The sequence below is a fragment of the Eptesicus fuscus genome, chromosome 25 (assembly GCF_027574615.1).
Source record: "Eptesicus fuscus isolate TK198812 chromosome 25, DD_ASM_mEF_20220401, whole genome shotgun sequence".
Lineage (NCBI taxonomy): Eukaryota > Metazoa > Chordata > Mammalia > Chiroptera > Vespertilionidae > Eptesicus > Eptesicus fuscus.
Window position 1 is genome coordinate 7,583,317 of NC_072497.1, and position 27,267 is coordinate 7,610,583.

The 27,267-nt window shown below is 49.1% G+C and overlaps 1 protein-coding gene across 2 annotated transcripts in view; it reads right to left on the bottom strand.

Annotated features, from left to right (window-relative positions):
* Nucleotides 1–511: 511 nt before the first annotated feature.
* MCTP2 (multiple C2 and transmembrane domain containing 2) overlaps nt 512–27,267 on the bottom strand; it is a 146,287-nt gene continuing 119,531 nt past the window's right edge. For both annotated transcript variants that reach the window (XM_054713240.1, XM_054713243.1), the window contains 6 exons: nt 25,416–25,538; nt 22,827–22,868; nt 10,699–10,808; nt 8,067–8,176; nt 4,291–4,388; nt 512–1,580 (listed from right to left, as the gene is read on the bottom strand). In XM_054713240.1, coding sequence (XP_054569215.1) covers nt 1,512–1,580; nt 4,291–4,388; nt 8,067–8,176; nt 10,699–10,808; nt 22,827–22,868; nt 25,416–25,538 — 552 coding nt within the window. In that variant the 3' untranslated portion in view covers nt 512–1,511. The remainder of the gene's footprint in view (nt 1,581–4,290; nt 4,389–8,066; nt 8,177–10,698; nt 10,809–22,826; nt 22,869–25,415; nt 25,539–27,267) is intronic.

Below are 27,267 nucleotides of genomic sequence, written 5' to 3' on the forward strand. Positions count from 1 at the left end.
GCTCTTCGGTATCTATTGTGTGGACAACGAAGAGATTTACTGGAGCTTTTATAATTTCTGCAGGACCCCTTTCCAGCCAGCGTCATTCACTTGACGTAAATCAAATCATGCAGAAATCTGGCTCGGCCGAAAGCAAACCCGGGAAGATAGAAGACGAAGAGAAACAGACCCGGGGGAGATGATAAGGTTTAGAATCTTTGGCGTGTTTCATAAACATTTTGTTTGAAGATTATTAAATTACAACCCAGAGAGGGAGGAGGGGAAAAAAACACCATGGTAAAACTCACTGTTCAATCAGATCTTTTCCCCTCCAATTTCCTTTACGATACATATATTACATATACATATATATAACAGCGCATACAAAGTATGTGTCGACAAAATACAGTCTTTACAACTTACATGTCACTTGAAAAGAAACTTTCATACCATATATATGCACAACATTGGAATTTCCACGTGGGGCTGGGTTCCTGTGAAATGGCGGGGCCTGCAGGGATCGGTACTTGAAGGAAGTGGTACTTTTCTAGCAAAAGGGCTGTGAGATACGTTTTTATTACGGGCGGCTTATTGTACCCATACGAGGAACAAAAGATCAACTGAGGCTGCTAAAATATTTCCACTTTCTGCTCAAAAATGCGGGCAAATGAGGTGACGATGGCCACCGGGTAAGCAGCCACATGTGTTCATCCCTGGCTCCCCGGCCTTGACCTAAGTACTCTCAGAGTTCGTTCGTTCATTCATTCATTCATTCATTCATTCCCTCCCCCTTCCTGAAGCTGTCACGTGGACATTTCAGTTTGGAAAGAAGCACAAAGTACAATCGGAAGAGATGGTGCTTTAAGACACGCAGATGCTTCCATGAACCCTTCACTTTTGGGAGGTGTGTTCCCTTTGGACCCTCCCGGCACCCATTGCCAGCAACGGGCCGTGACGCAGGAGGACGTGACTGGGATTTGACATACAGAGCTTCAGGAGTCACGGCGGAACGGTTCCCCAACCATCGGGGCTAATCCTGGTCATTATTGAAAAATCTGCTGATAAGATGCGTTCCTTGGGTGGATGATACCTTATCCAAGACTTGTTAGCTCCGGGGGGAGAAAAACCACCACCACGGACTCGCAGGAGCAGTCATCGGAAAGGAGCGTGGGGTGGGGCGTGGAGACACGGGAATCTTCAGGAGAACCGGCCGCTGGCGGTGTGGGCACAAGTTCAAAGTCCCTCTCGAATGCAAGGGGTCCCTGGCTGTTCTCTCCTCTCTGAGAAGGGAGGTACGTCTTGTAGTCTCCGGATCGCCTCCTTCTGCTGGGCCACTAGGACATCCACGCGTGTGCATGTTCCTGTGTGCATGTTCCCATGTGCATCTGTGTGCTTGAAGAAGGGGGGAGATGACAGACAGGGCACCACACAACATACATGTGTCCGGACCGCGGTGCCACGGAGGGAGCCCTAACGTGGGTCCAATCGCCCAAACCCAGTCTGGGGCGCCGGGCCCCGGGGGGGCGCATGTCCTAGGGCGCGCTGCGCTTCTTGCGGAGGGGGCTCTGGCTGCTGCAGGGCCGCAGCTCCGCGTACTGCACCTGTGAAAACACACAGACGTGACGCTGGCGGTTCGGTAACCCTAGCCCGCCGCACCGCGTGTTAATGGCTCCCCGGGGACACGCCGAGGCAAAGGAAGGAAGGTTCAAAGGTAATGAATCATTTTCTAAACACAGGAACATGGGGGGATTAATTACAGGAAGGATTGGAGGAGTCATGCATCATTTCTGGAAACCAAAATATTAAAAGCAGATTTTTTTTTTCTTCTCTAATGAGATGCGTGGGGTTCTTCTATCTGCCCCGGGCACTGCTGGGGGATTTCAGTTGTGTGTGTGTGTGTGTGTGTGTGAGTGTGTGTGTGTGTGTGTGTACGACCCTTTTGCACCATAAGCAAGCTTCATAACAGCCCCCTGGGAATGTTTGTCTTAGTATATGATACAGCAACTTATTAAGAGTTATTCATTTAAAAAGATCTAAAATCTTGGGGTGGGGGGGACGGGACGGGGAGAAATCTCTGCAAATGATATGCCATTTATTTTGCCAGAGAGGGAAATAATGTTGAAATTGATACTGGCCCCAGACTTCTGTAGATTTCTCTTAAAAATGAATTTCATTTCCAACGGAATGGCTAAAACATCTGTGATAACTATGAAGAGGAGGGGTGAGGGGGTTGGGGGTAGGATGTCCCCAGTGGCAAACTGTTGTGTTATTAGAAAGTGCTCTTGGCGATACACCGAGCATCTTACTGGCGAACTCTATCTTCCGGGGATGGTCTTCTGTTGTGTTCCTGTGTATTCCTGCCAACGCCCATTGGATGCGCGCTCTGAGGGCTGCTGTGTGCACAGACATAACCCCTGACCAGGCTCGATGGCAACTGGCATTCTCCAAGGATGCAGGCAAGCCCTCCCATTGCCACTCCAGCGCCCGTACACTGCAACCCCATTGCTTTGGTGTGAGCTTGCCCAGGCTGACGGCGGAACGGCTTTCTGTAAAGGAGTGCATGGCAGACCAGCTGTGCTCACCACGTGGAGCATTTGTGCCGAACTCTCCACGGGCATCAGGACCCCTCACAGAAGCTGAGCTGCAGTTGGTCAAGAGCAGATGCGTGAAATACGAGTAAAGCTCGATTTCCTCACAGTGCTTTGTGAGGGTGCCTGGGGGACAGGGGATGACATACCTGTGATCTTCAATGCAGAACAAGCTAGGGCCAGGTGACTATTTTTTATATTTTTTAATTGATTTTTTACAGAGAGGAAGCGAGAGGGATAGAGAGTTAGAAACATCGATGAGAGAGAAACATCGATCAGCTGCCTCCTACACACTCCCTACTGGGGATGTGCCCGCAACCAAGGTACATGCCCTTGACCGGAATCGAACCTGGGACCCTTGAGTCCGCAGGCCAATGCTCTATCCACTGAGCCAAACCGGTTAGGGCCCAGGTGACTTATTTTATAATCGTGCAATGCAAATGCCAACGCGTAAATTCATATTTTGTAGAATACATTTTTTAAATGTATTTTTATTGATTTCGGAGAGCAAGAGAGAGGGAGAGAGAGATAGAAACATCAGTGATGAGAGAGAACCACTGACCAACTGCCTCCTGCACACCCCGGACTGGGAATCGAACCCACCACCTGGGCACGTGCCCTGACCGGGAATCGAACCAGTGACCTTTTGGTTCCTGGGTTGACGCTCAACGGCTGAGCCACACCAGGCTGGGCTGTAGAATACATTTCAACAGAGAACTATATCAGAATGAACGCTGAAGGGACGGAACATCACGGAGTCTATTTTAATCTCCAGAATCTGGAATGAAGGGGAAAGAAATCCTAGGGCTTTTCAGCCCTACAATGTAAGCCACCCAGAGTTCCGAGCACCATTATGTCCCAGCGGCACAAAGTCGAAAATCGATACCTGGTTTGGGATTCTCTCAGATGATAACGCTCTGTGTCTTTGGTCACCGTGATGCCATGTCACGCCACGGCCTCCCGTCTACCGATTCTATGATCCCTAATTCTCCATCACAGAGGCCGCGGCCTGCCCCCTGGGCTTACAGCAGCCTGATCGGTGGGGGCCCAGATCGGGCCACTTGAGGGGACTCGCTCGTATTGTTGCCTCGGCTAATCTGTCTGTCTCCACAGAAACGGGACGCGGCCGGACTAAGCGGCCATCCCTGTGAATAATACTTCCGATTGATCTCAGACCGTTTCCTGCCGCCTCTGCCTCTACGTGCATTCGAGGAAGCGGGGGCTTTGCCCTCGGCAGCCCTAAATCCTTACAGGGGACGAGATACCAGGGAGGCCTAGGAGATCATCAGAGCCAACAAGAATAAAGAGAATAATCCTCCTATGCCCCACTCCCCATAAAACGCCTGCCGTCCCTTTCCGGACCCCCCACGCGCCCACGCACCGAGCCCATCTCATCCTCTTTGGGGGAGGCAAGCGATCCCAACAGGGACCAACACCCCTGCCTTTGAGCGGCGCCGTGTGAGCTCCAGACCCTTCCTAAGTCGCTCTTTTTCAGGATAATTTCCCCCAATCATCTCATGCTTTGGGGACAAAGGTTTCCTGGCCGCCCCCCCCCCCCCCCTCAAAAGCCAGGCCTCTGGAAGGGTTTTTCTGATGCGTTATCTCAATTACTCACACACTGGCACAGCCTCGGGCTCCAGGGCTGGCCAGGCTCCCGTGTAGAGGGGGGGGGGAGAGGGAAGGGCCCCCCCCATTGGTGGTGACCCGTTCGTGCATTACGTACCTTCTGAACATCCGACGGTACCCTGGAGAGGAAATCTAGGAGCTCGTTATTGTCGATGGCATAGGGATTTCGGAACTTCTTAGTAAATTTGTTGATGCCTGAAAAACAGAAGAGACACAGGGAGATCTCGTCGTCTGTCTGTCTGTCTGTCTGTCTTTACAACTCGCCCGACTAGGGGAGGAGGGGCATTCACAAGTAAGAAATTAGTGTGAAAACCATTACTGGCCCCCCAGCCATGCCCACGCGGCTGTCATGTGGAATCATTCACAAACGCCTTTTCTTGCAGGAAGGAGGGAGGGGTGGCGGGCGAGGGGCCCTGCCTCCCCGGGCTGTGAAAATCCCATTACAATCCCAGCAGCAGGGCGGCAGAGACACCCACGAAAACCGGGGAGCTCATTGGCGTTTTTGGGGCGACACTGATTAACAGCCTCCTATGCCAGGCGAACACGTGTCCCGGGTGGGCACAGACCTTCATTAGCCCAAACAAGTCACAGCTTGGGGGCCTCGGACCGAGCGGAGCCGGGGGAGGTGCAGGGCCCGAGTTGTGTTGTGTGTTTGTTTTTTTGTGTGTGTTTTTTTTTTTTTGGTGTTGTTAAAAAGAAGCTGCAGAAACCTATCTTCCCCCCTCCTCCAGCTCATTTTCACAGGTTTCGCCTCTCTCCCTGCAGAACAGAACTCGACATGTTGACTGTACTTCGAGGCGGCAGGAAACTGTGAAAAGTTATTATTGGAAAATTATCTTCCTAGGGTTCGCTAACTTAATTTACGGGCGGCAGCCCGGGGGGTGCGGGCTGGGCTAGGCAATGGAGTCCGAGCTCATCTCAGCCGGGGTCCATGGCGACGGGACGGGGGCTCTGTCCATGGTCTCCCCTTCAGAGGGGGGGTCCTCCTACCCGCTTTTGCCTCCCACGCTGCTCCTCGCCTGTATCCACGACTCGTGAGCTATGTTCTTTTCTGCAAATGTCAACCCTTTTCTCACGCTGAGTGTTAGAGGGTGAAGAATTAAGGGGGCCTGAAGTTTTGCCCCGGAGAGCTTGTGCCACACGGGTCAGGGCGGGAGGCCTTGTTAATTTCAGCCACGCTGAGTGAATTCTCGCCTGAGGTGTCCACCTTGACTGGCTCCTATTCCCCAGCCCCGGTAACATTTCATTATATTTTTTTGTGTTTGTTTGTTTTTACTTTTTATGGATTTCAGAGAGGAAGGGAGAAGGAGAGGGATAGAGAGAGAGAGAAACATCAATGATGAGAGAGAATCATTTGATTGGCTGCCTCCTGCACGCCCCACACTGGGGATGGAGCCTGCAACCCGGGCATGTGCCCTGACCGGAAAATGAACCGTGCCCTCCTGGCGCTCACCACTGAGCCACACTGGCCGGGCACATTTAACTGTTTAATGATCCCTAACACAGACACGGTTGGATGTTGCTCTAATTTCGTTAACCACGACTTGACTTTCATCTAAGGGCGGGACTTCCTGGATGGCCCTGTACCTGACAGGATGCCAACCTCCAGGCATTTCCTGACGGAGGGTCAGGCGTACACCTGCTTTGCAAATGGCGGCCAGGCCATTGTTCACGGGTAAACGGAAGTGGTTGGGGTGGTGAAGAAGGAAGGCTTCCTGCAAATGATCCCTTTTCTCCCAAGTCAGAGCCGCGCTGTCTTTCTCCCCTCTACCCCCACAGCAAGCTTTATGTTTCTAGCTAAAACTCCCCCCTCCCCCGCCGTCCCCCCCTCCCTGCGTTTCTTTAAACTAAAATACACTCGCTGTGTTCTTCTAAAGGCATTAATTGTGGCACGGGCTCTCTGGCAAAAGGAAACAGACAAGGCAAAACGACGCAGGCAGACAAAGACGCACAGAGAAAGGATATATCTTCTATTGTTAATTATATATAGTGTGCGCATCTGGAGTCTTTACAATGAACAGCCAGGCAGGGATAATATCCCAGCCGATCAAAACACCACATTCTTAGTTACTGAGAAGATTATAAACCTGCACAGTAGCTCCGATGCACCAGAGAGGGCAGGCGTAGCCCACAATGCACTGAGACAGTCGATGAAAAACTTAGACTAGAAAGTCGTAAGGCATTCAGAAGTTATAAGCTTTAAAAGCACGCCTTTTTAAGAACATATATATATATTTTTTATTGATTTCATAGAGGAAGGGAGAGGGAGAGAGAGACAGAAACATCAGTGATAAGAGAGAATCATGGATCGGCTGCCTCCTGCAAGCCCCCTTCTGGGGATCGAGCCTGCAACCTGGGCATGTGCCCTTGACCAGAATCGAACCCTGACCTCCTGGCTCAGAGGCTGATGCTCAACCACTGAGCCATGCAGGCTGAACCATGCCTTATTTTTTAAAGGTGTCACAGGCCTTTAAAATGGTCGTAATTATACCATATTATCTACCGTGTGAGACAATGTGTCAACAGGGGATCATCCACGCCTTGATCATCTTTTTTCCCCCTCCTTTAAATATATTTTGATTGATTTCAGAGAGGAAGGGAGAAGGAGAGAAAGAGAAACATCCATGATGAGAGAGAATCATGGATCGGCTGCCTCCTGCACACCCTCTACTGGAGATCAATCCTGCAACCCGGGCACGTGCCCTTGACTGGGAATCGAACCGTGACCTCCTGGTTCATAGGTCAACGCTCAACCACTGAGCCACGCCGGCCGGGCCTGTCTGAGCATCTTAATATCTGAAGATCCTCATAGTGACGACGGCTGAGAATGCCACAGCAGTCGTGGGAGCCAGGTAACGGAAACCCAGGCTCCTGTGGGGAAAGGTGGGGGGCTTCTCCCACTTAATTTCCTGCAACGCACCCTCCGGTGTCCAGCCACAGCCCACCCAGCGACCACCGCCGATATTCACCACGCGGCTCGGATTTTGTCCGACCGCTGGCGGGGGTAGTAAATCAAGTCGTGCCACTGGCTTCCGGTTTGCCATTTTTGTTTCTGCTTTTTTAAAAGCCGCTAAGCTGTATACGGGCGCACCATTTCCTCTGGTAAATGACAGCTTCCTCTCCTTTCTGGTGCTGGTTAGGTCATCACCGAGGGGGGCCCCCCCTTACCCCTCTCCCCCTCTGCTTCTGGGTTTAAGTATTGGATTGGGTTGGGCTATTTTTTCCTCGAGGAGGGATGGAGTGTCAGGAGCGACCTGGCTACTTTCACATACTGCGAAAGGCAAGGTGCAGGTGTGCGCTCACTGCTTGAATAACAGTGCGAACGGAAGGCTACCGGACCACAGCAATATAGTATTCAAGGGGATTTATGGCTGCGAAGGCCGAAGGGAAATCACACCCACGATCCCGTTTTTATTTGATCACCGTTATGCAACAGGCCTTTAAGGAGCGATGCTGATCGTTCAGGCAATTGGGCCTTTGCAGGGAGGTCCTGGATTCCTGGCTGCCCAGATGCTTTCTTCAAGCTCGTGTTTCACTGCCGGCAGGAGCCCAGTGAAAGTTCATAGTCACACTTTAAGAATGAAGAATTGGCCCTGGCCGGTGTGGCTCCGTGGATAGAGCGTCGGCCTGAGGACTGAAGGGTCCCAGGTTTGATTCCGGTCAAGGGCGCATGCCTGGGTTGCAGGCTCGGTCTCCGGCGGGGGGCCTGCAGGAGGCAGCCAAACAACGATTCTCTCTCATCATTGATGTTTCTCTCTCTCTCTCCCCTCTCCCTTCCTCTCTGAAAGCAATCAAAATATATATGTTTTAAAAAATGAGTCACTGGTTCTTACCTGGAACGGACTGCTAGCCAAAGGACCGTGCCAAACTTACCCCAGATTAAAACGATGTACCGAAGCGGGATGAAGTACAGCGTGATGGTGGCCACCGCCAGCATCAGACAGGCCAGGAAGGAGAGGAACGGGACCGTCCAGTTAAACGTGCTGCAGGCAAACCACAGAAATGTCACTTTGTCTGAGGCTGGACCAGCTCCATCGGTTCACTTGCTCATGTTTGCTTCTTAGCTAGACAAGTGGAAACGGCCTCTTGGGAAAGTTTCTGTGAAAACCTGGAGATGAAAGTCTGCCGGAACGGCTGGGCACCAGAAAAGCCTTCTTCAGGAGAAGGTCAGCAGACCAACGGCCACTGAGCTTCCTGGACCGGACAGTTCCAAAGAGAAGGCTTGGCTCTCAGACACGATTAAAGACGGCAATACTGCCCGGCCGGCGTGACTCAGTGGTTGAACGTTGACCTATGAACCAGGAGGTCATGGTTCAATTCCCGGTCAGGGCACGTGCCCGGGTTGTGGGCTCCATCCCAGTGTGGGGCATGCAGGAGGCAGCCAGTCCATGATTCTCTCTCATCATTGATGTTTTTTTTTCTCTCTCTCTCTCCTTTTCCCTTCCTCTCTGAAATCAATCCTATATAATAAAAGCCTAATATGCAAATGGACCGAATGGCCAACGACCGGTCGCTATGATGCACACTGACCACAGGGGGCAGATGTTCAATGCAGGAGCTTCCCCGAGCCTGCAGAGCCCAGGCCAGCTAAGGCGGGTGCCAGCAGGGGGTCCTCCCCCTATCACCCCACTGGTTGCCCCGATGATCGGCCCTGATTGCCGGCCAGGCCTAGGGACCCTACCCATGCATGAATTTCGTGCATCAGACCTCTAGTAAAAATATATTTAAAAGAGAAAATACTATTTCATGTACAGAAAGTGCAATCCCATGGGGGGAGCCTCACTCTCGGGGTTTTATATAAGTCTTTTTTTATTTGCTGGTTGCCAATAGTTGGGTGAAAGTTTTCCATGGTCCTTAGCACTGAATTACAATGGAATTCCGACAGAGTTACACAGGACAGCCCCCTGGAGTGCCGAGCAGGGACATGAAGGTCATTGTGCTCATGAATGGCCAAAAACATTCATCGGAGTCGAGCCTTCCTGTGTTGCAGCTGGGCAAAACAGTGCCCTGTTCATGGCTGAAAATATGTCCTAGACGTGGCCACCACAGCTGTGCTGGGGCAGCCGGCCCTCGGAAGCACTGGGGAGAGCGGGGGCCCGTTTCAATCGCTCTGCCCTCTTCTCCCATCAGACACATTTCCGTGGTCATTATCAACCACACAACAGCCACGTTTGTCTATGAGAGACGTTCAGGCACAGAAACACTTTCACCAAAGACATCCCTTCCTTCCTCGGGCTTGCCCCCACTCCACAGCCTTTCATCCTCACTCAATTTCTTTTTAAAATACATTTTTATTGATTTCAGAGAGGAAGGGAGAGGGAGGAAGAGACAGAAACATCAATGATGAGAGAGAATCATGGATCGGCTGCCTCCTTGCACGTCCCCTAACTGGGGTGGAGACCACAACCCGAGCATGTGTCCTTGATGAGAATCGAACCTGGGACCCTTCTGTCTGCAGGCTGACGCTCTATCCACTGAGCCACACCAGCCAGGGCTCAATTTTTTTTTTTTCTTCATTGACTTTAGCAAGCCACTCAAGTCCCTGAATGATCTGCCTCACCTCCAGGCATGCCAGGACCATGGCCTATGGCACAGACATGCTAACTCACCTACACGTCCCTGTACCTAGCACAGTCTTGGGCTCTGAGCTTTGGCGCAATGGTGTGCACCTACTGAAGCCTCCAATCAAGGGTTCAATGCCCAGCTGCCTGTCTCTTCCCATTCTCAGAGAAGCTGACAATTTGCAGCGACGGCAGAATTGCCCTCTGTCTGTTTCTCTCGTACATCTCTTTCTGGCTGGTCCGATCTCTTCCCTAACATCATGTAGTTCAGACAAAAAAGACTCCTTTAAAACCTATCTGCGTCCCTTTTTATTTGTGAACTAGAGGCCCGATGCACAAAGATTCGTGCAAGAATGGGCCTTCCTTCCCCTGGCTGCTGGCACTGCCTTCGCTCTGGCCGGAGCCGCCTTTTCACTCTGGCCCGAAGCCGCCTTTCTGCCTTCCCACGCTGCCCAGAGGCCCAGAGTGGTGCAGAACACCTGCGTTGTCGCCATGGTGATGATGCAAGTGTCCCACCCCGCCCCAGCCGCTCTGTGCCTGTGTATGCAAATTAACCTGCCATTGTTGTTGGGTTAATTTGCATACTCACTCATGATTGGTTGGTGGGCGTCGTGAAGGTATGGTCAATTTGCATCTTACTTTTATTAGTGTAGATATCTATTTTTTTAAATGTAGTTTATCACCCAATCTAGGGTCTCTTTGAGAGTGAGCGGGACACTATTCGTAGTTACGCTGGGCCACCTGGTCACCCCAGTTCTGACGCATTGCCCAACTGTGCGACTGACAAGCCCAAAGAGCAAACCAGCCAGAGTTAACAGGGATTGCCTGACACCATGGCTTCAGTTTTGGGGTTCTGCATTTTCTGACCTCACGCTCCCCACCCACACTCGCCCTTGTGGACGGCAGCTCTAATTCAAACACCACGATGCAAAGGTAGGACTTACTTTTTAATTCTTTCTCCAAAGGAAGCTACTTCCTCCAAGATGTTCTGAACCGTGGAAACGATATCCTGTACCATGTAGATTCTCTCGATGATGCCCTTTTTCTCGGATTCCTAAGAAACGCAGAAGCAAGATTGGACTCAGTTATGCTCTCGTTATTGTTCCAGTCTAGAAAGGAGTGTACTGTGCTATATAATAGCACGGTTATCATCCACAGAGGGACTCCAAGAGATGCCACATTTCTCGCAACATACACTGAATGGCCAGATTATTATGACCTCTGAACGCATAATAATCTGGCCACTCAGTGTATATCCTATATAATAAAAGGCTAATATGCAAATTGTCCCCTCGACCAGGAGTTCGACCAGCAGGCAGGCCAGCCAACCACCCGTGTCCCCTCCCCCTGGCCAGGCTGGCTGGACCCCACCCATGCACGAATTCATGCACTGGGCCTCTAATACACACACACACACACACACACACACACACACACACACACTGAGTGGCCAGATGATTATGCGTTCAGAGATCATAATAATCTGACCACTCAGTGTAAATATTTACTTATTTACATATATATATTTTTATTATTGATTTCAGAGGGAAGGGAGAGGGAGAGATAGAAACATCAATGATGAGAGAGAATCATTGATCGCTGCCTCCTGCACATCCCCCACACTTGGGATCAAGCCTGCAACCGGGGCACGTGACCTGACTGGGAATCAAACTGTGACCTCCTGGTTCATAGGTCGACACTCAACCACTGAGCCACACCAGCCGGGCCATAAGTATTGACTGACTCCACAAAATGTCCTGCCCATTCCTTCGATGCAAACACTCTCGGTGAGCAAGCTTCCCATGATTCCACGATGAATGGAAGCCCCATGGAGCCAAGGCCTTCGTCTCCCTGTGGAGGCGGATGCGTCTGCCAGGGAACTCCGCGATTCCATTTGGCTGATCCTGGTGTCCTCTTTGTCTTCACCAGGCTATCTGCCAGCTCACCCTCGCCCACCCCACCCCCTCTCACAGGGCTTCAGACATGTTCCCGGCAGGTAACAACATGGCATGTTGGCTATGTAGACACTATGGTTTCCTAGCACTGTGGCTTCTTAGTCAAACACTGCTGCATTTAAATATATGTATACACTGAGTGTCCAGATTATGATGATCTCTGAAAGCATAATAATCTGGCCACTCCGTGTATGTGTACCTCAAATGGGTACCAACAGGATTCTAGACTTTTGCTGGACATCAACCACCTATTTGCCCTGAGCTTTCTATCAGCCGGTGCAAAGGGGAAAACTGATCAGGTGCACGATTTATAGCATCTTTGATATCAAATAAATGAGGTGCTCAAGAGAAGTACACTGAGTGGCCAGATTATTATGCGTTCAGAGATCATCATAATCTGGCCACTCGGTGTATATTTTTATTGATTAACACTGGTCTTGTCTTCTCGCTCTGCGATCGAGGCAAGGTCCTGACCCCTTTCTGAGTTGCAAATTTGTTATCGAGAAAAGGGAGATGGTAGGGAGTCTTTGGAGAAGTAAACATCACATCAGCACTTGGTACACTCTAGGTACTTCAGACACATAAGCCCGTCCCCTTCAAGAATGCAAAGAGCCGGGCCGGTGTGGCTCAGTGGTTCAACCTCGACCAATGAATCAGGAGGTCCCGGTTCGTTTCCCATTCAGGGCACACGCCTGGGGGAGTGGGCTCCATGCCCAGTAGGGGGCATGCAGGAGGCAGCCCATCAGTGATTCTCTCTCATTGTGGATGTTTCTCTCTCCCCCTCTCTGAAATCAATAAAATAGATAGAGAAAACATAAAAAAGGATATAAAGGGACAAAAGGCCGAATAAGCAACTTTTGGTCTAGTCAAAACAGTCCTGGGGTTGATTTGTTTCAAGAGCAATGAACTTCCAGGACAAGTCTACTCATGTTGGCCTGTGCTGTCGGAGCTTATCTGGCAGTTCTATCTGCTCCATGCTGGCTTTATTTACACGTTTCCGATGGAGCCAGGGGATGTGGTGGTAACACCGTTTAGCAAACACAACGTTACATCTGCGGCTGCTCCCCGGTTCCCCAGGAGGCGCCGCAGTGATTCATTCAGAAAGACAGGCCTGCCACCTCACGCGCTGACGTTTTCCTGAACATAAGCGGCTTCCAATTATTCGAGGGAAATGAGTAATAAAAATGGGGATCGCCACTGGTGCCATTCAGCAGGCACACAATGTCACAGCGGCGAACAACGTATTTTCTAGATTTCGAGGACGAGTGGATTTTACTTCTTACGGATTTGAAAACACACAGAGGCATGAGTAAGGGTCACATGGCTTAGGGTCTCGTTTACGAGCCACGCCAGTACCACGACATGATGGGAGAGACGAAGAGCATGGAACTTTTCATGATCCGGAGTTCACATTTCATAATGCTGCTCTGTTCTGGATAAAGGGAGAGTGGCTCTTGTCCTAAGAAAAATAATGAAAATGCCAGCTCTATACCCTAAACATATAGATTACATAAAAATAAAGGCAAGATCACCATTTTCTTTCATTGTCCATTTGTTTCTAAAATGTTCAAGAGAAAACACATACACATATGAAGAAAACCCGGAGTCTAGGCTAAGTTTTGTAAGCAGCTGAAATAAGAACAGTGTACCCGTGTGTAACAGAGTGGTGGTGTGTTGTTGTTTTTTCTAAGAACAAAAATGAAATAAATCAAGAAGCAGTTATTTCCTTCTTCAAGGCCCCGTTGCCTTTCCCATGCCTCCAATGACTAGAGGATTGTGGGAGAGAATTAACACCATCACAATGAACTTACAACTAAGAATTAATTATATCATCAGTATGTGACTTGAAATCTTTCCTACCTGTTCTGATTTAGGAAAACTCCTTTCTTTCTCTCTTTTTTGAAATACGTTTTTATTGATTTCAGGGAGGAAGGAAGAGGGAGAGATAGATAGAAACATCAAGGATGCGAGAGGATCATGGATCAGCTGCCTCCTGCACGCCCCCTACAGGGGATCGAGCCCGCAACCCGGGCATGTGCCCTGACTGGGAATCGAACTGTGACCTCCTGGTTCACGGGTTGACGCTCAACCACTGAGCCACACCGGCCGGGCTCACCTTTCTCTTTAATTACCTAAGCAAAACCAGAGACATAGTCCTGAAAGTTAACCACAGCAGGACAAATCTTTGTGACACGCTGAGACACTGAGTCGTATTTGTCACCGGATGTACCCAGGTTCCCAAAAGCCATCCGTGCCACATTTCTACCTCAAGATCTTCCCAGTAGTTTCAGCCATCCAGAGCAGAGAGGCAAAAACAGAACTTGAGACTGCAGAGGGGAGTGTGTTTGGTCTGTTTCCTCCCACTGAATAGTAAAAGCCTGCCCTTTGAAAACGTGCAAACATGATCAACATCAGAAATAGACTGAGTGGCATCCAGCATGAAAAAAAAAAAAAAACACAAAAAACAAAACAAAACAAAAAACCCCTCTCAACATCTGTCATAACAAAGAACAAGAAGCAATATTTCTGATACACAAGATTACAAACGGGTCTGGGTAAGCCTGGCTTACTGCACTGGGAATTGTCTTCAGGGCTTCTGCCCATGAGATGCGTTGTGCGTGCATGGACACACACACACACACACACACACAGACACACACACACACACAGACGCACACACACACAGACACATACACACACACAGACGCACAGACACACACACAGACGCACAGACACACACACACACAGAGACGCACACAGACACACACACAGACGCACACACACACAGACGCACACACACACACACACACACACAGACACACACGCACACACACATACACACACACACACACACACACACGCACGCACCCAGAGTCAACTCCCTGGTGCATGCCGTTTCCATGAGGAAAGAAAATCGTTGCTCTTTGCGGAGAGCCATCCCTCCCCAGTAGTCCGTTTGCTTTGGGGAGTGAACAGAACACAGACTGTTTGGGTTTGGAGTCAATATAATTTCTAAGTGGTTTTAAACGGCTCTCTCTGTCTGCTCACTGCACACAGCGCTTCCACGCTGACAGGTATCTCCCAGCGTGTGCTCTGGCTTCACCATTTCATTAGAAGTTTCTCTCAGCCCATTGACAGATGCCAGGCCTGCGACCACAGGGCAGGGCTGCGGGCTTCCTGCCACTGGAACTGCTGCGGCCAAACACGCCATGAGCTGGGGCTGCGGACTGAGCAGGGGGCCCTTTCGTTATATCTGAGGTGGGGAAGTGAGGCGGGTGGAAGAAAAAATATGTGTGTGACCAAACAGTGCAATAAGAAATTCTAAAAATACTTTTGATTTCAGAGAGGAAGGGAGAGGGAGAGAGAGAGAAACATCCATGATGAGAGAGAATCACGGATCAGCTGCCTCCTGCATGCTCCCCCACTGGGGATGGAGCCCGAAACCTGGGCATGTGCCCTGACCGGGAATAGAACTGTGACCTCCTGGTTCATAGGTCGATGCTCAACCACGCTGGCCAGGCTCAAGTTCGTTTCTCTTAATTCGGGTTTGTTCATTTGTAGACGGGGGAAGTAGCTAATTTAATGGTTTATTTTGAATGCTGAGCTGAAATATATAAAAACAGTCTGGAAATTGTAAACACTCTACAAATATTATTTTTAAAATCCAATTATACTTAACTAATTCTTAGAGCAAATGATGTTGTTTTACATTATTACTCTTGTGTCATTTATTACTTACGTTATTACTTTTCCCTTGAGGAAAATAATGGTGTGCCCCCCCCCCCCCCACCTTTCCTGTAAATTATCAATTAGCTTCTAAACTCATTGGATAATTGGGACTTAGTGCAAATCACACTGAAACAGGGGTTTCATTAGGAAAGACAAGAGGACTAACTACTATCCTCAGAAAAACAATGACCTGTGGGTAATGGAGATACAATGTGCAATGCAGTCCACATTAGCATGATGTAAAAATTTTAAGCAATGGGAAATTAAATATCTAGATTCGTTATCCTATATAATAAAAGCCTAATATGCCAAGTGTCCAGTCGTCCGGTCGGCCATTCAACCAATCAAAGTGTAATATGCTAATGATATGCTAAGGTCACTCAACTGCTCGCTATGACGTGCACTGACCACCAGGGGGCAGACGTTCCAACCAGTAGGTGAGCTTGCTGCTGGGGTCTGGCCAATCGGGACTGAGCGAGACGGGCCAGACATGCCCTGAGCCCTTCTGTGGTCCCTCCCCAGCTGGCCAACCTCCTCTGTCCCTCCCTGGCCCCGATCGTGCACCAGTGGGGTCCCTCAGTCTGGCCTGTACCCTCTTGCAATCCGGGCTGAGGGAACCCCTCCACCCCCAGAGTGCATGAATTTCATGCACCGGGCCTCTAGTATTCTATAAAATCAGAGCCTCTGACTGTATTCTGATAGACAGTGCACATTAGCTAACAGAAGAATAGATAATCCATCTAATTTATAGTCTGGTATATCATATTTCACAATATTTGGGAGTGACATAACAAGTGTAATCCTTACAGTAGAAATTTCTAAGCAAATCCACAAGTGCTAGGGTTAGTGAGCCTGGTAGTGAGTAGGATGAATACTGCCTCGAAAGGTCAGATTATTAACATTCCTGGATTACTTCTCAAGGCAATGAGGCCAAACACTCTTAAGAACGGAGGTTTCATGTTGAAACGAAAAATGTGAGCTAGTCGGCGTGTCAGGGAAAAGACTGCAGGAAGTAAGGAAGCCAATCCCTTCTCATCGGAACATGCATAAACCGATCATTAAGAATTGGCTGGAATCCATTTTAATATTAAAGTCTCAAAGCTAAGATGGTACGGTAGAGATGCTAGCAATTAAATGACTTCATCACTAAAATTCATATTAAATCAAATTAAAAGCAGTTACATCAGAATGGCCATTTATTTTATTCCCCTGAAAATTATCCCTGAGCAGGTCCTCTACAATACGCCCTGTATATCGTTCCCATAGGCTCTGAAATGTGTAGGAAGATATTCAATTATTGTTCATCTTTCAAAGATATTCTTTGACTTTTTTCTTTTCTTTTTTTTTTTAAATATATTTTTATTGATTTCAGAGAGGAATGGAGAGGGAGAGACAGAAACATCAATGATGAGAGAGAATCATGGATTGGCTGCCTCCTGCATGCCCCCTTACTGGGGATCGAGCCCGCAACCCAGGCATGTGCCCTTGACCAGAATCGAACCTGGGACCCTTCAGGCCGATGCTCTATCCACTCAGCCAAACCAGCCAGGGCGACTTTTTTATTTTCATAATAATAACATACCTTATCATCTTAACATACCACTGCTGAGTGAATAGTGTAAAAAAAATCACCACCAATCAAACTAACTTGTCGTGGTTTGGATATTCTTAAGTAGCAAAGGAATCGTAAGTAAGACTACTCTCACTATCAGATTGTAAGGAAAAGTCCTTCGAAGTTCATATGCCACCTGCTTCTTTCTCTAAGAAGGCTCTGCCTGGGTAGTGAGCAGTGGACTAGTCAGTGTGGAGGATGAAAGTCATTTTAAAAATGGAAATTGATGGTTTAAAAAGTACTTACATTTAATGACCACAGCCTAACTTGTGAAAATATATTGTACTAGAGTCCCTAGGCCTGGCCGGCAATCAGGGCTGATCTGTGGGGGCGATTGGCAGAGCGATTGGGGTTGGGGGTGTAGCCCCCTGGCATCCGTCTTGGCTGGCCTGGCCCCGCCCGCTCGCCAGCCCAGCCCCACCCCCCCGCCGCCAGTTGCCTCCCTCTGCAGGGCGACCTATGAGGCAATTGGGGGGCCCCCTGCTGGCACCCACCTTGGCTGGCCTGGGGCCTGTGAGCTGGGGGCAGCTCCTGCCTTGAGCGCCTGCCCCCTGGTGGTCAGTGCGCATCATAGCGACCAGCCATTCGGCTTTTATTATATAGTTCAGTATTTATTTGCACTCTTTCAATATAAAACATTCCATAGTTGATCAACAAAAGTGCATCAGGCATTCCTTATTTGTTTAAAAGAAAACATCTATACCCGTTTTTCACCCATAATTAATATGAAAGGGTAATTTTCTCCCTCTAAACACTGTAAGGCAATTGTGATCTCATTGATCATCCTAAAAAAAAACAAAAACCCACCAGATCATTCAAGTTCTCTTGTGACAGCCAAGCTAAACACCAACCACCCCACAACACAGGCCCCTGGGTGTCGTTCCTTTATGATAGCAATAAGCAGGGTTTTTTAAAACTATTATTACACGCCCTGATGATTTCTCCCTCCTGATAGTAATAGTACATGCTGAAATTGTCTCTGTAAGTAACTGGAATACAGCATTTTACACAACAGTTTCTTGGTTCATGCCTCAATTACAGGCCTCTCATGGTGCAGGTAATTAATACAATTTTCATTGTAATCCATCCTTACAAGTAAGGTCCACCAAATAGAATTCCTCATACAGAATCTCCCGCACATAGCACATGCCGGCTGATTGCTGTTGGCTGGACTTAGTCACTATCTGTTCTGGGTGCCCAGCAAACTACTTGTAAGAAGCGATTTCTCCCACGGCCCGTCGGGTATAACAAAGAAAAAATGTCCCTCTCTTCAAAGTTTAGTTGGTACGTTCCGTTTCCTAAAAAGCCGAAGAACTAGCTCCCTGAGAGTCCTATGTTACCACTGAAAGCCCAGAGAAGCAAGGAAGGCAAGCCCTAGCCGGTGTGGCTCAGTGGATAGAGCGTCGGGGCCTTCGGACCAAGGGTCCCGGGTTCGATTCTGATCAAGGGCGCATACCTCGGTTGCAGGCTCCTCCCTGGCTCGGGCCCTGGTCGGGGCTCATGCAGGAGGCAACCCATCGATGTGATTCTCTCAATCCACGTTTCTCTCCGTCTTTCCCTATCTCTTCCGCTCTCCCTAAAAATCAATGGAAAAATATCCTTGGGTGAGGATTAACAAAGGAAAGAAAAAAAAAAAAGAAAAGAAACGAAGGCAAAATTGTGGAGTCTAATGGGGTTTCTAATACAAGTCACTCCCATGGCCTTTTGACAATGAGAAGGGAGCAGGCGGCTACGGTGATGTCATTTTACAACAATCCCCGTTGCAGACAATAAAAGGATGACAGAGCCCAGACCGCGGCCTGGTCTGTGCACGGGAGACAGGCGGGAACTTGGGAAAGCGTCCATCTCCCCAGAGAGCCGCGCCACGGGGGCCGGCGCCCTTTCATCTCCCCAGTTGTCTGCGATGGTATTTGGTGGGAAGGGGTGCTGGCAATTAAGGGGTGTCACCTCCAAGATGGATCGTTTGGAGAGAAAGAAGTTCCCTTTCTTCTTCTGGTTTGGGAGGAAACGACCGAGTGTTTACAATTTGTAAACAGTTCCTGTCTCGCTGGGTGTGTTACACTTCCCAGAAGCGTGGTCTGTCATGTGTAACACGCAACAGAAGCCAGGAGGGCCGCGTGAGCGAGCCCTGTGATACAGCCTGTGTGTGCACATGTCAGTGGTGGAGGCTGACACACATGGAGAAGAAATAATGGACTGTAATATGGGTGTGAATGGTGTGTGCTCCGGAGGTCTTAATGTTGAAAATCCCCCTAGTTACAAATCTCTTAAAGAAGTGAGAGAGAGCCCGGCCGGCGTGGCTCAGTGGTTGAGCATCGACCTATGAACCAGGAGGTCACGGTTTGATTCCCGGTCAAGGACACATGCCCAGGTTGTGGGCTCGATCCCCAGTAGGGGACGTGCAGGAGGCAGCCGATCCATGATTCTCTCTCATCATGGATGTCTCTATCTCTCAATAAAAACATATTTTAAGAAAAAGAAGTGAGTGTGAGAAGATATGGAAGGGGATTGGAAAGTTCGCCCATCTCAGACTGGCTGTGTTAGGCAGAAGAGGCATAAACAGTCACATTTTCATCTTAGACGTATTCCTCTAGACCAGTGGTCGGCAAACCGCGGCTCGCGAGCCACATGCGGCTCTTTGGCCCCTTGAGTATGGCTCTTCCACAAAAATACCACGGCCTGGGCGCGTCTCTTTTGAAGAAGTGGCATTAGAAGAAGTTTAAGTTTAAAAAATTGGGCTCTCAAAAGAAATTTCAATCGTTGTCCTGTTGATCTTTGGCTCTGTGGACTAATGAGTTTGCCGACCGCTGCTCTAGAAGATTCCACAGGAATATGAAGTTGAGGAAGCAAAAACAACAACCATGGCTGTGCTGAGGCTATTAAAGGCCTTATGATGTGGAATCTAATGAACAAAATAAACTGATGAGCAAAATAGATCCAGAGACATAGACGCATGGAACAGCCTGTGGGATCTCAGAGGGAAGGCAGGGGAGGATGGGTGGGTGGGAAGAGATCACCCAAAGAACTTGTATGCACATGTGCATAACCCATGGACACAGACAGTGGGGTGGAGAGGGCCTGGGGTGGGAGGTGGAGGTAGATGATATCAATGAGGGGGGGGAGGGAGGAGGGGACATATGTAATACTGTCAACAATAAAGATTTAAAAAATGAATAAGTAAAGTCCCTATGGAGATACTACACTCAAAGGATCTCAAGAACAAAATTGCCCAGGAGACAATGGGGAGAGACGGCTCACAAGACCCTCGGAGTGGGACAGGCTGACACAACAGCTCCACGGCCCATCCCTGTAGATGCTGTGGCTCCGACGCAGTCATCCTCGCCTGGGAAGGCTAGGAGCGCAGCCGCGATGGCTCTGCCTCCAGGCCGAGACAGACCTGGAGACACCTGAGTGTCAGGTTCGACCGTGACAACCCGTGCACGGGCTGAAGGTGCTACCTCTAGTGAACTGACCACCGATGTCTCACTCATTGCCTTCTCGTTAGAGGCTCTCCTTTGCGAGGTGGGCCGAAGACCCGTGCTCCCAGTGATCGCTGCTGGGCAGTTCATTGTCCCGTCCCTGGGTGGGTCATTAAAAAAGGGTTGGCCAGCCCTAACCGGTGTGGCTCAGTGGATAGAGCGTCGGCCTGAGGACTCCAGGGTCCCAGGTTCGATTCTGGTCAAGGGCATGTATCTTGGTTGCGGGCACATCCCCAGTAAGGGAGTGTGCAGGAGGCAGCTGATGGATGTTTCTCTCTCATCGATGTTTCTAACTCTCTAACCCTCTCCCTTCCTCTCTGTAAAAATAAAATCAATAAAATATATATTTAAAAAATAAATCAATAAAATAAAAAGGGTTGGCCAACCAGAAAGAAATCTTCACTTTCAAGCCCTGGTTAATAAAATGTAGGCTAGTTCCTAGTACAGGTTTAAAATTATTTCATTAAAACGGAAATTTTAATTTAAAACTGTGTTTCCGCCTGGCTGGTGTGGCTCAGTGGTTGAGCATCAACCCAGGAACCAAGAGGTCACAGTTTGATTCCAGGTCAGGGCACATGTCCAGGCTGTGGGCTCAATGCCCAGTGGGGGGCATGCAGGAGGCAGCTGATCGATAATGTTTCTCTCTCGTGGATGTTTCTCTCTCTCTATCCCTCTCCCTTCCTCTCTCTCCAAAAATCAATGAAAACATGTTAATAAAAATAAAAAATAAAAAGGACTTGTTTCCTTTGGTGAGCCTTCCCAGCATGCACTTTGGCTTGGCTATCTCTACTTCTAATGTTCAAGGAGCTATGTCACACGGAAGCCACGCAACATCAATTCATCAAGAAGAAAGTTGCATCTGTGTGACCTTTTTTTTTCTGAAAAAGGGCAACTTACTTTAAAAAAATATTTTACTACTTGATTTCGTTATTATGCTATGAATGATCATTTTAACACCACAAATAAGGGTTACTCTGGAATCCCCTCAATTCGCTACAAATGGGCAAAACCATCTGCCTCTCTTGATTCATTTTAAGGCCCTTTGTGCCATGGAGCCGGTGTTTTTAAATTCATTTCTATTTCCTGCGCATTTTATATTGGATCCTAACTGTAAAGATCTCCTCCTCCTCTTCCCCCTCCCCCTCAAGCATCCGAAACGCTATGCCATGCACGCCCCCCCCCATACCCACAGGTTCTGGGGGACTGGAAGTCCATTAAGCTAGCAGCGTCGCATTTGGCATTTCACTTCTTTTCATTTTATTCCAGAAGGTTTGTCTGAAAGCGTAATGACAACAGAAGCAGCGGCTTTGAGAGATTCTCCCAGGAGAAGGGAGAGGACAGATGTACACAGACGGAGAGCTGCGCGCGCTGCCAGCAACAGCTGGGGAAGTGACAGGCTCTGACGTGGGTGGCCACCCCGCAGCGCGCAGGCCGGAGCCTGAAGGAGGAGCAATGTCACTTGATTTACGGGTGACTTCCCGGGCTCCCCTCCGTCTACCTTCCAGACGCCAAGGAGAAGCGCACCTTCGCCTGCAGCCAAGGACAGCCCCCCTACCGCTGTGCTATTTTTATTTTTTAAATATATTTTTATTGATTTCAAAGAGGAACAGAGAGATAGAAACATCAATGATGAGAAAGAATCATGGATCAGCTGCCTCCTGCACACTCCGTCCTGGGGATCGAGCCCACAACCTGGGCAGGTGCCCTGACCGGGAATCAAACCGTGACCTCCTGGTTCATAGGTCGGTGCTCAACCACTGACCCACACTGGCTGAGCCTACAGCTAGGCTTTTTCTACTATTTCAATTATTTCTTACATTTTGCCCCTTTTCATCCTCATTTTTATAAATGAATGAAAAGAAACAAATAAATAGATATGTCTTAGAAAGGGATATCCTTTGTAAATGATAAGAATATTAACATGCTGGCTACTCTATAAGCACAAAAAATAAAAGCATTCGACACAACATGGAAGGAAGCTATCTGCTGAAAACATGGAAGTCCCTCCCTGGCTGGTTTGGCTCAGTGGATAGAGTGTCGGCCCTCAGACTAAAGGGTCCCGGGTTTGATTCCGGTCAAGGGCACGTACCTCGGTTACAGGTTCTCTGGCCCTGGTAGGGGTGCGTGCAGGAGGCAACCAACCGCTGGGTCTCTCTCACATCAATGATTCTCTCTGTCTCTCCCTCTCACTTCCACTCTCTCTAAAAATCAATGGGAAAATATCCTCGGATAAGGATCAACAACAACAACAAAAAAGAATGTCCCCTCCCTGTCCTGTGGTTCCCTGGGTCACTCACCTTGTCATCTTCGTCCTCCTCGTCATTGACTTCCGTGCTCTCCTGAAAGGAAGCCCACAGTTTGTTAATAAAATATCAGCGGATATGACCAAAGGCAAACTAAACTCATTCACATGAAAGAAAAACATCTACAGCCCGAGCCGGTGTGGCTCAGTGGATAGAGCATCAGCCTGTGAACTGAAAGGTCCCAGGTTCGATTCCAGTCAAGGGCACATTCCTGGGTTGCTGGCTCGATCCCCAGTAGGGGGTGCGCAGGAGGCAGCTGATTCATGATTCTCTCTCATCATTGATGTTTCTATCTCTCTCTCCCTCTCCCTTGCTCTCTGAAATCAATAATAAAAAAAAAAGAACAAGAAAAATGTCTATAGTCCTAGCCGGTTTGGCTCAGTGGATAGAGCATCAGCCTGTGGAACAAAGGGTTCCAGGTTCAATCCCGGTCAAGGGCATGTACCTCAGTTGCTGGCTCCTCCCCGGCCTGGGCCCTGGTCAGGGAGGGTGTGCAGGAGGCAACCCATCGATGTGTCTCTCTCACATCGATATTTCTCTCTGTCTCTCCCTCTCTCTAAAAATCAATGGAAAAATATCCTCGGGTGAGGATTAAGGAAAAAAGATACCTTGAAGGCCCCCAGCTTGCAAGCGGCTCAGCTGAGCTGAACTTTCAGTAAACAGTTCTGTTCTCCCGCTGACAGATGAACCCACCGCTACGTTAAGGCCGAGAGGACCATTCTCTGTTTGCGCTGGGTTCACTGGTCAGTGGTTTCTCTGCTCCTCGGGGGCCATTACGGGAATGTTAGACAGTAGAAACGCATCAGCCTGAATAGCATCCACCTCAAGAGGAAGTTACAGGTTTCTTTAGGGTTTTACTGTTCTCCTTGGGCTTCCGGTTTGGGTGGGGGAGCAGGTGAGGGAAGGAATACAAGGCCTTGATCGGGACTAAAGGGCACCCGGTTTTAGTTTCGGGGATCACAGCACCGGCTGTGATGCGAACAGGTTGGTTCAGATTCGTTTGAAAACCTGGTCTCTAGAACAGGTATAATTTCAATCACGCCACTGCAATATTTATTCATTTATTAATTGATTTCAGAGAGGAAGGGAGGGGAGAGAGAGAAACATCCATGATGAGAGAGAATCACAGATCGGCTGCCTCCTGCACGCCCCCTACTAGGGATGGAGCCTGCAACCCGGACACGTGCCCTATATCTGGGAATCGAACTGTGACCTCCTGGTTCAGGAGTCCACGCTCAACCACTGAGCCACACCAGCCGGGCCAGAGATGATTTTCTGAAATCATGAGAACATGCTAAGGGAAACTATGTGAACACGGTCCCCTTCTGAGTCTACAAAAACCCAGTGTGAAGCTGATCTGTTACCAAGTCTCAAGACCTTGGAATTTTGTGTAAAAACTGCTGGGTTTTTGAACCTGGAATGCCAGGATTATGCCATAAAGGAAGCCAACACATACACGTTCCTGCTCACGGGGGCAGGAGAGATCCCCTGGTGTGCAAGGAGAGGGCGAGGGGAGGAGAGCTGGGGAAGAAGGAAGGGAGCGGAGGCCAGGGTCTCTGAGGGAAGCTTTGCTGGAAAGTTTGAGAATCACGGCAGAAACGTGGGCACAGGAATAGAGGGACGCATGCCCAGCCAGGCTCGGGGTTCCCTGGGAGTCGGCAAGCCTCCGAGAGCCCCCTGAGTCTTCAGGCCGGAGGTGGAGCCTGGGTGGAGGGCCCGGGGCAGCCTCCAGCGGCTCTGCGTCCCCAGGAGGGACTTGGCTCTCGTGGCTGACAACGCTCTTCACCTTAACCTTACGGAGGACCAGACGCGCACACGGACACGTGCTGCTGGCATGGGACAGATGACCGAGCACCACAGGGCCCTCCTGACTCTGAGGAAACAGCCCGACTCGGAAACACAAGATGCTATAGAAAGAAGACGCCAGGTGACATCTGATGGAAGATCTCTACCACAGCCCTGGCCAGTGTGGCTCAATGGGTTGAGCGTCGTCTCATGCACCAAGAGGCTGCCGGTTCGATCTAAGTCCAGGGCACGTGCCCGGGGTTGCAGGCTGGATCCCCAGGTATGGGGTATGCAGGAGGCAGCTGATCTATGTTTCTCTGTCATTGATGTTTCTCTCTCTCTCCCTCTCCCTCTCTCTCTCAAATCAGTAAAAACATATATTTCTAGCCCGGCTGGGGTGGCCCAGTGGTTGAGCATCAAACTATGAACCAGGAGGTCACGATTCGATTCCCAGTCAGGGCACATGCCCGAGTTGTGGGCTCGATCCTCAGGGTGGGGTGTGCAGGAGGCAGCCGATCAATGGTTCTCTCTCATCATGGATGTTTCTCTCTTTCCCTCTCCCATCCTCTCGGAAATAAAAAAATAAAAATAAAAAAAATATATATATATATGTTTGTTTGTTTGTTTTGGTTTTTTTAAAGAAAACAGATCTCTATTAGAACATGGACGTATGTGCAGGGTGGATCCTTCAGGCTCAAACCGAATGGACCCGGGCCATGCTTCAGCGGTGGCGCCGGCTCATCCTTGCTCACACCTTTGTTTCTAGCACACGTCAGCGTTACTGGGATCCTGGCTTACCTGGCAGTCGTGGGTGCCGCCCCCCTTCCCTTTCGTGGGTTCGATGAAATTGTAGGCGAAGAGCAGCAGCAACGCGAGGGGGATCATGTACAGCTCAAAGTTCCACACGGTGACCAAGAACACCTGAGGGGAAGACAAGACCAGATCACTGCCCGAGAACACGGAGCGGGAACGATCTGCCATGCCCACTCCATGACCTCGGGAAATTAAATCCAGGCTCTCACTACAGTAGCTTTTAGAAACAGTTACAAACAGGTTCGCACACACACACACATGCACACCCACACACACACACGCACACGCACACCCACAGACACACACACACACGCACGTGCGTGCACACACACACAGACACACACACACACATGCACGTGCAATGTTTAACACGGTTTTAGAACTGGTAGAATGGGGAAGAAACGAATTGGCCAGGTACACCCTGGAACAGACCGATACAGCGGCCCCATACCTGGAAACCCCATTCCCCTCTAGACCTACTCAGCGTTTTTGCTCCTAGAGGTCTTGTACCAGAACGGAGGGACAGTCGTATGCAAAAACCACCGTCTCCAAGAGGCAGGCCACACACCAAATTTTGCCAACCATAAGGTTTATTGTAACTGGAGAGGGGATTACTTTTGTCATTGGCTCCCAATATTTTAAAATCCAAGTATTTCAGGTAAAAACACTTCAGATTTTCAAAGTCTCTTTAAGAATCTTAAAATCGTCACCCTAGCAGGTTTGGCTCAGTGGATAGAGCATCGGCCTGCGGACGGAAGGGTCCCAGGTTCGATTCCGGTCAAGGGCATGAACCTTGGTTGCAGGCTCGATCCCCGGCCCTGGTTGGGGCAGGTGCAGAAGGCAACCAATCTGTATGTCTCTCTCACATTGATGTTTCTCTCTCTCTCTTTCTCTCCTCCTCCTCCTCCCTTCCACTCTCTAAAAACCAATGGAAAAATATCTTTGGGTGAGGATTAACAACAACAACAAAAAATATATATATATAAAATAAAATTTAAAAATCTTAAAATCTTCCAATTTTGAAATTGGGCCAGGAATACCTACATCAGACAAGCCATGCACTTCACCTGCCCGATTTCTCTCAGCCTCCGGATTTGGGATCCCTCCCACAGAAAGGACAAGCAAGAGCTTGGGTGTGAACTGAAGTGTCTATGCCACAATGGCCACCGGAAACAAGAATGCAATGAAGACATGGCCCTGCCTCCAAGTAACACACGGAGTAGTAGGCCAAAGAAGAAAAGAGCACATGGCCATTATTTCATGAGGCAGGAGTGAAATCTCTGGCACATTATTTCAAGACTGAACGCCCCACTTTCTTTTCAAACTCACAGGTGGTCCCAAAAGATGAAATACGGTGAGTCGTGGTTATCAGCTATGAGTTCATAAGTGCTGGGAAAAAGTCACTCATGCAACTTATCAACTTAGAACAAATTAGAGACTTCCAGGCCGCATCCTTCGAAGGAAGGAGTTTCTGCTGATTTTACTTTCCCCTTTTGTATGTACTATAGGACTAAAGAAAAAAATGCTTCTAATCTGTATTCATACACAAGCTTCTTCCTAAGTACATAATCTTCATTTTCTTTTGAATATGAAACGTTTATTAAAATCCCATGGTTTGCCCGGACAGTGTGGTTCAGTTGGTTGGGTATCTTCCCATGTACCAAGAGGTCATCGGTTCGATTCCCAGTAAGGGCACATGCACCAGTGGTGGGCTCGATCCCCAGTAGGGGGCGTGCAGGAAGCAGCCAATCAATGATTCTCTCTCATCAATGTTTTTTTTTTTTTTTCTCTCTCTCTCTCTCCCTCTGCCTTCCTCTCTCTCTAATAAGAACCCAAA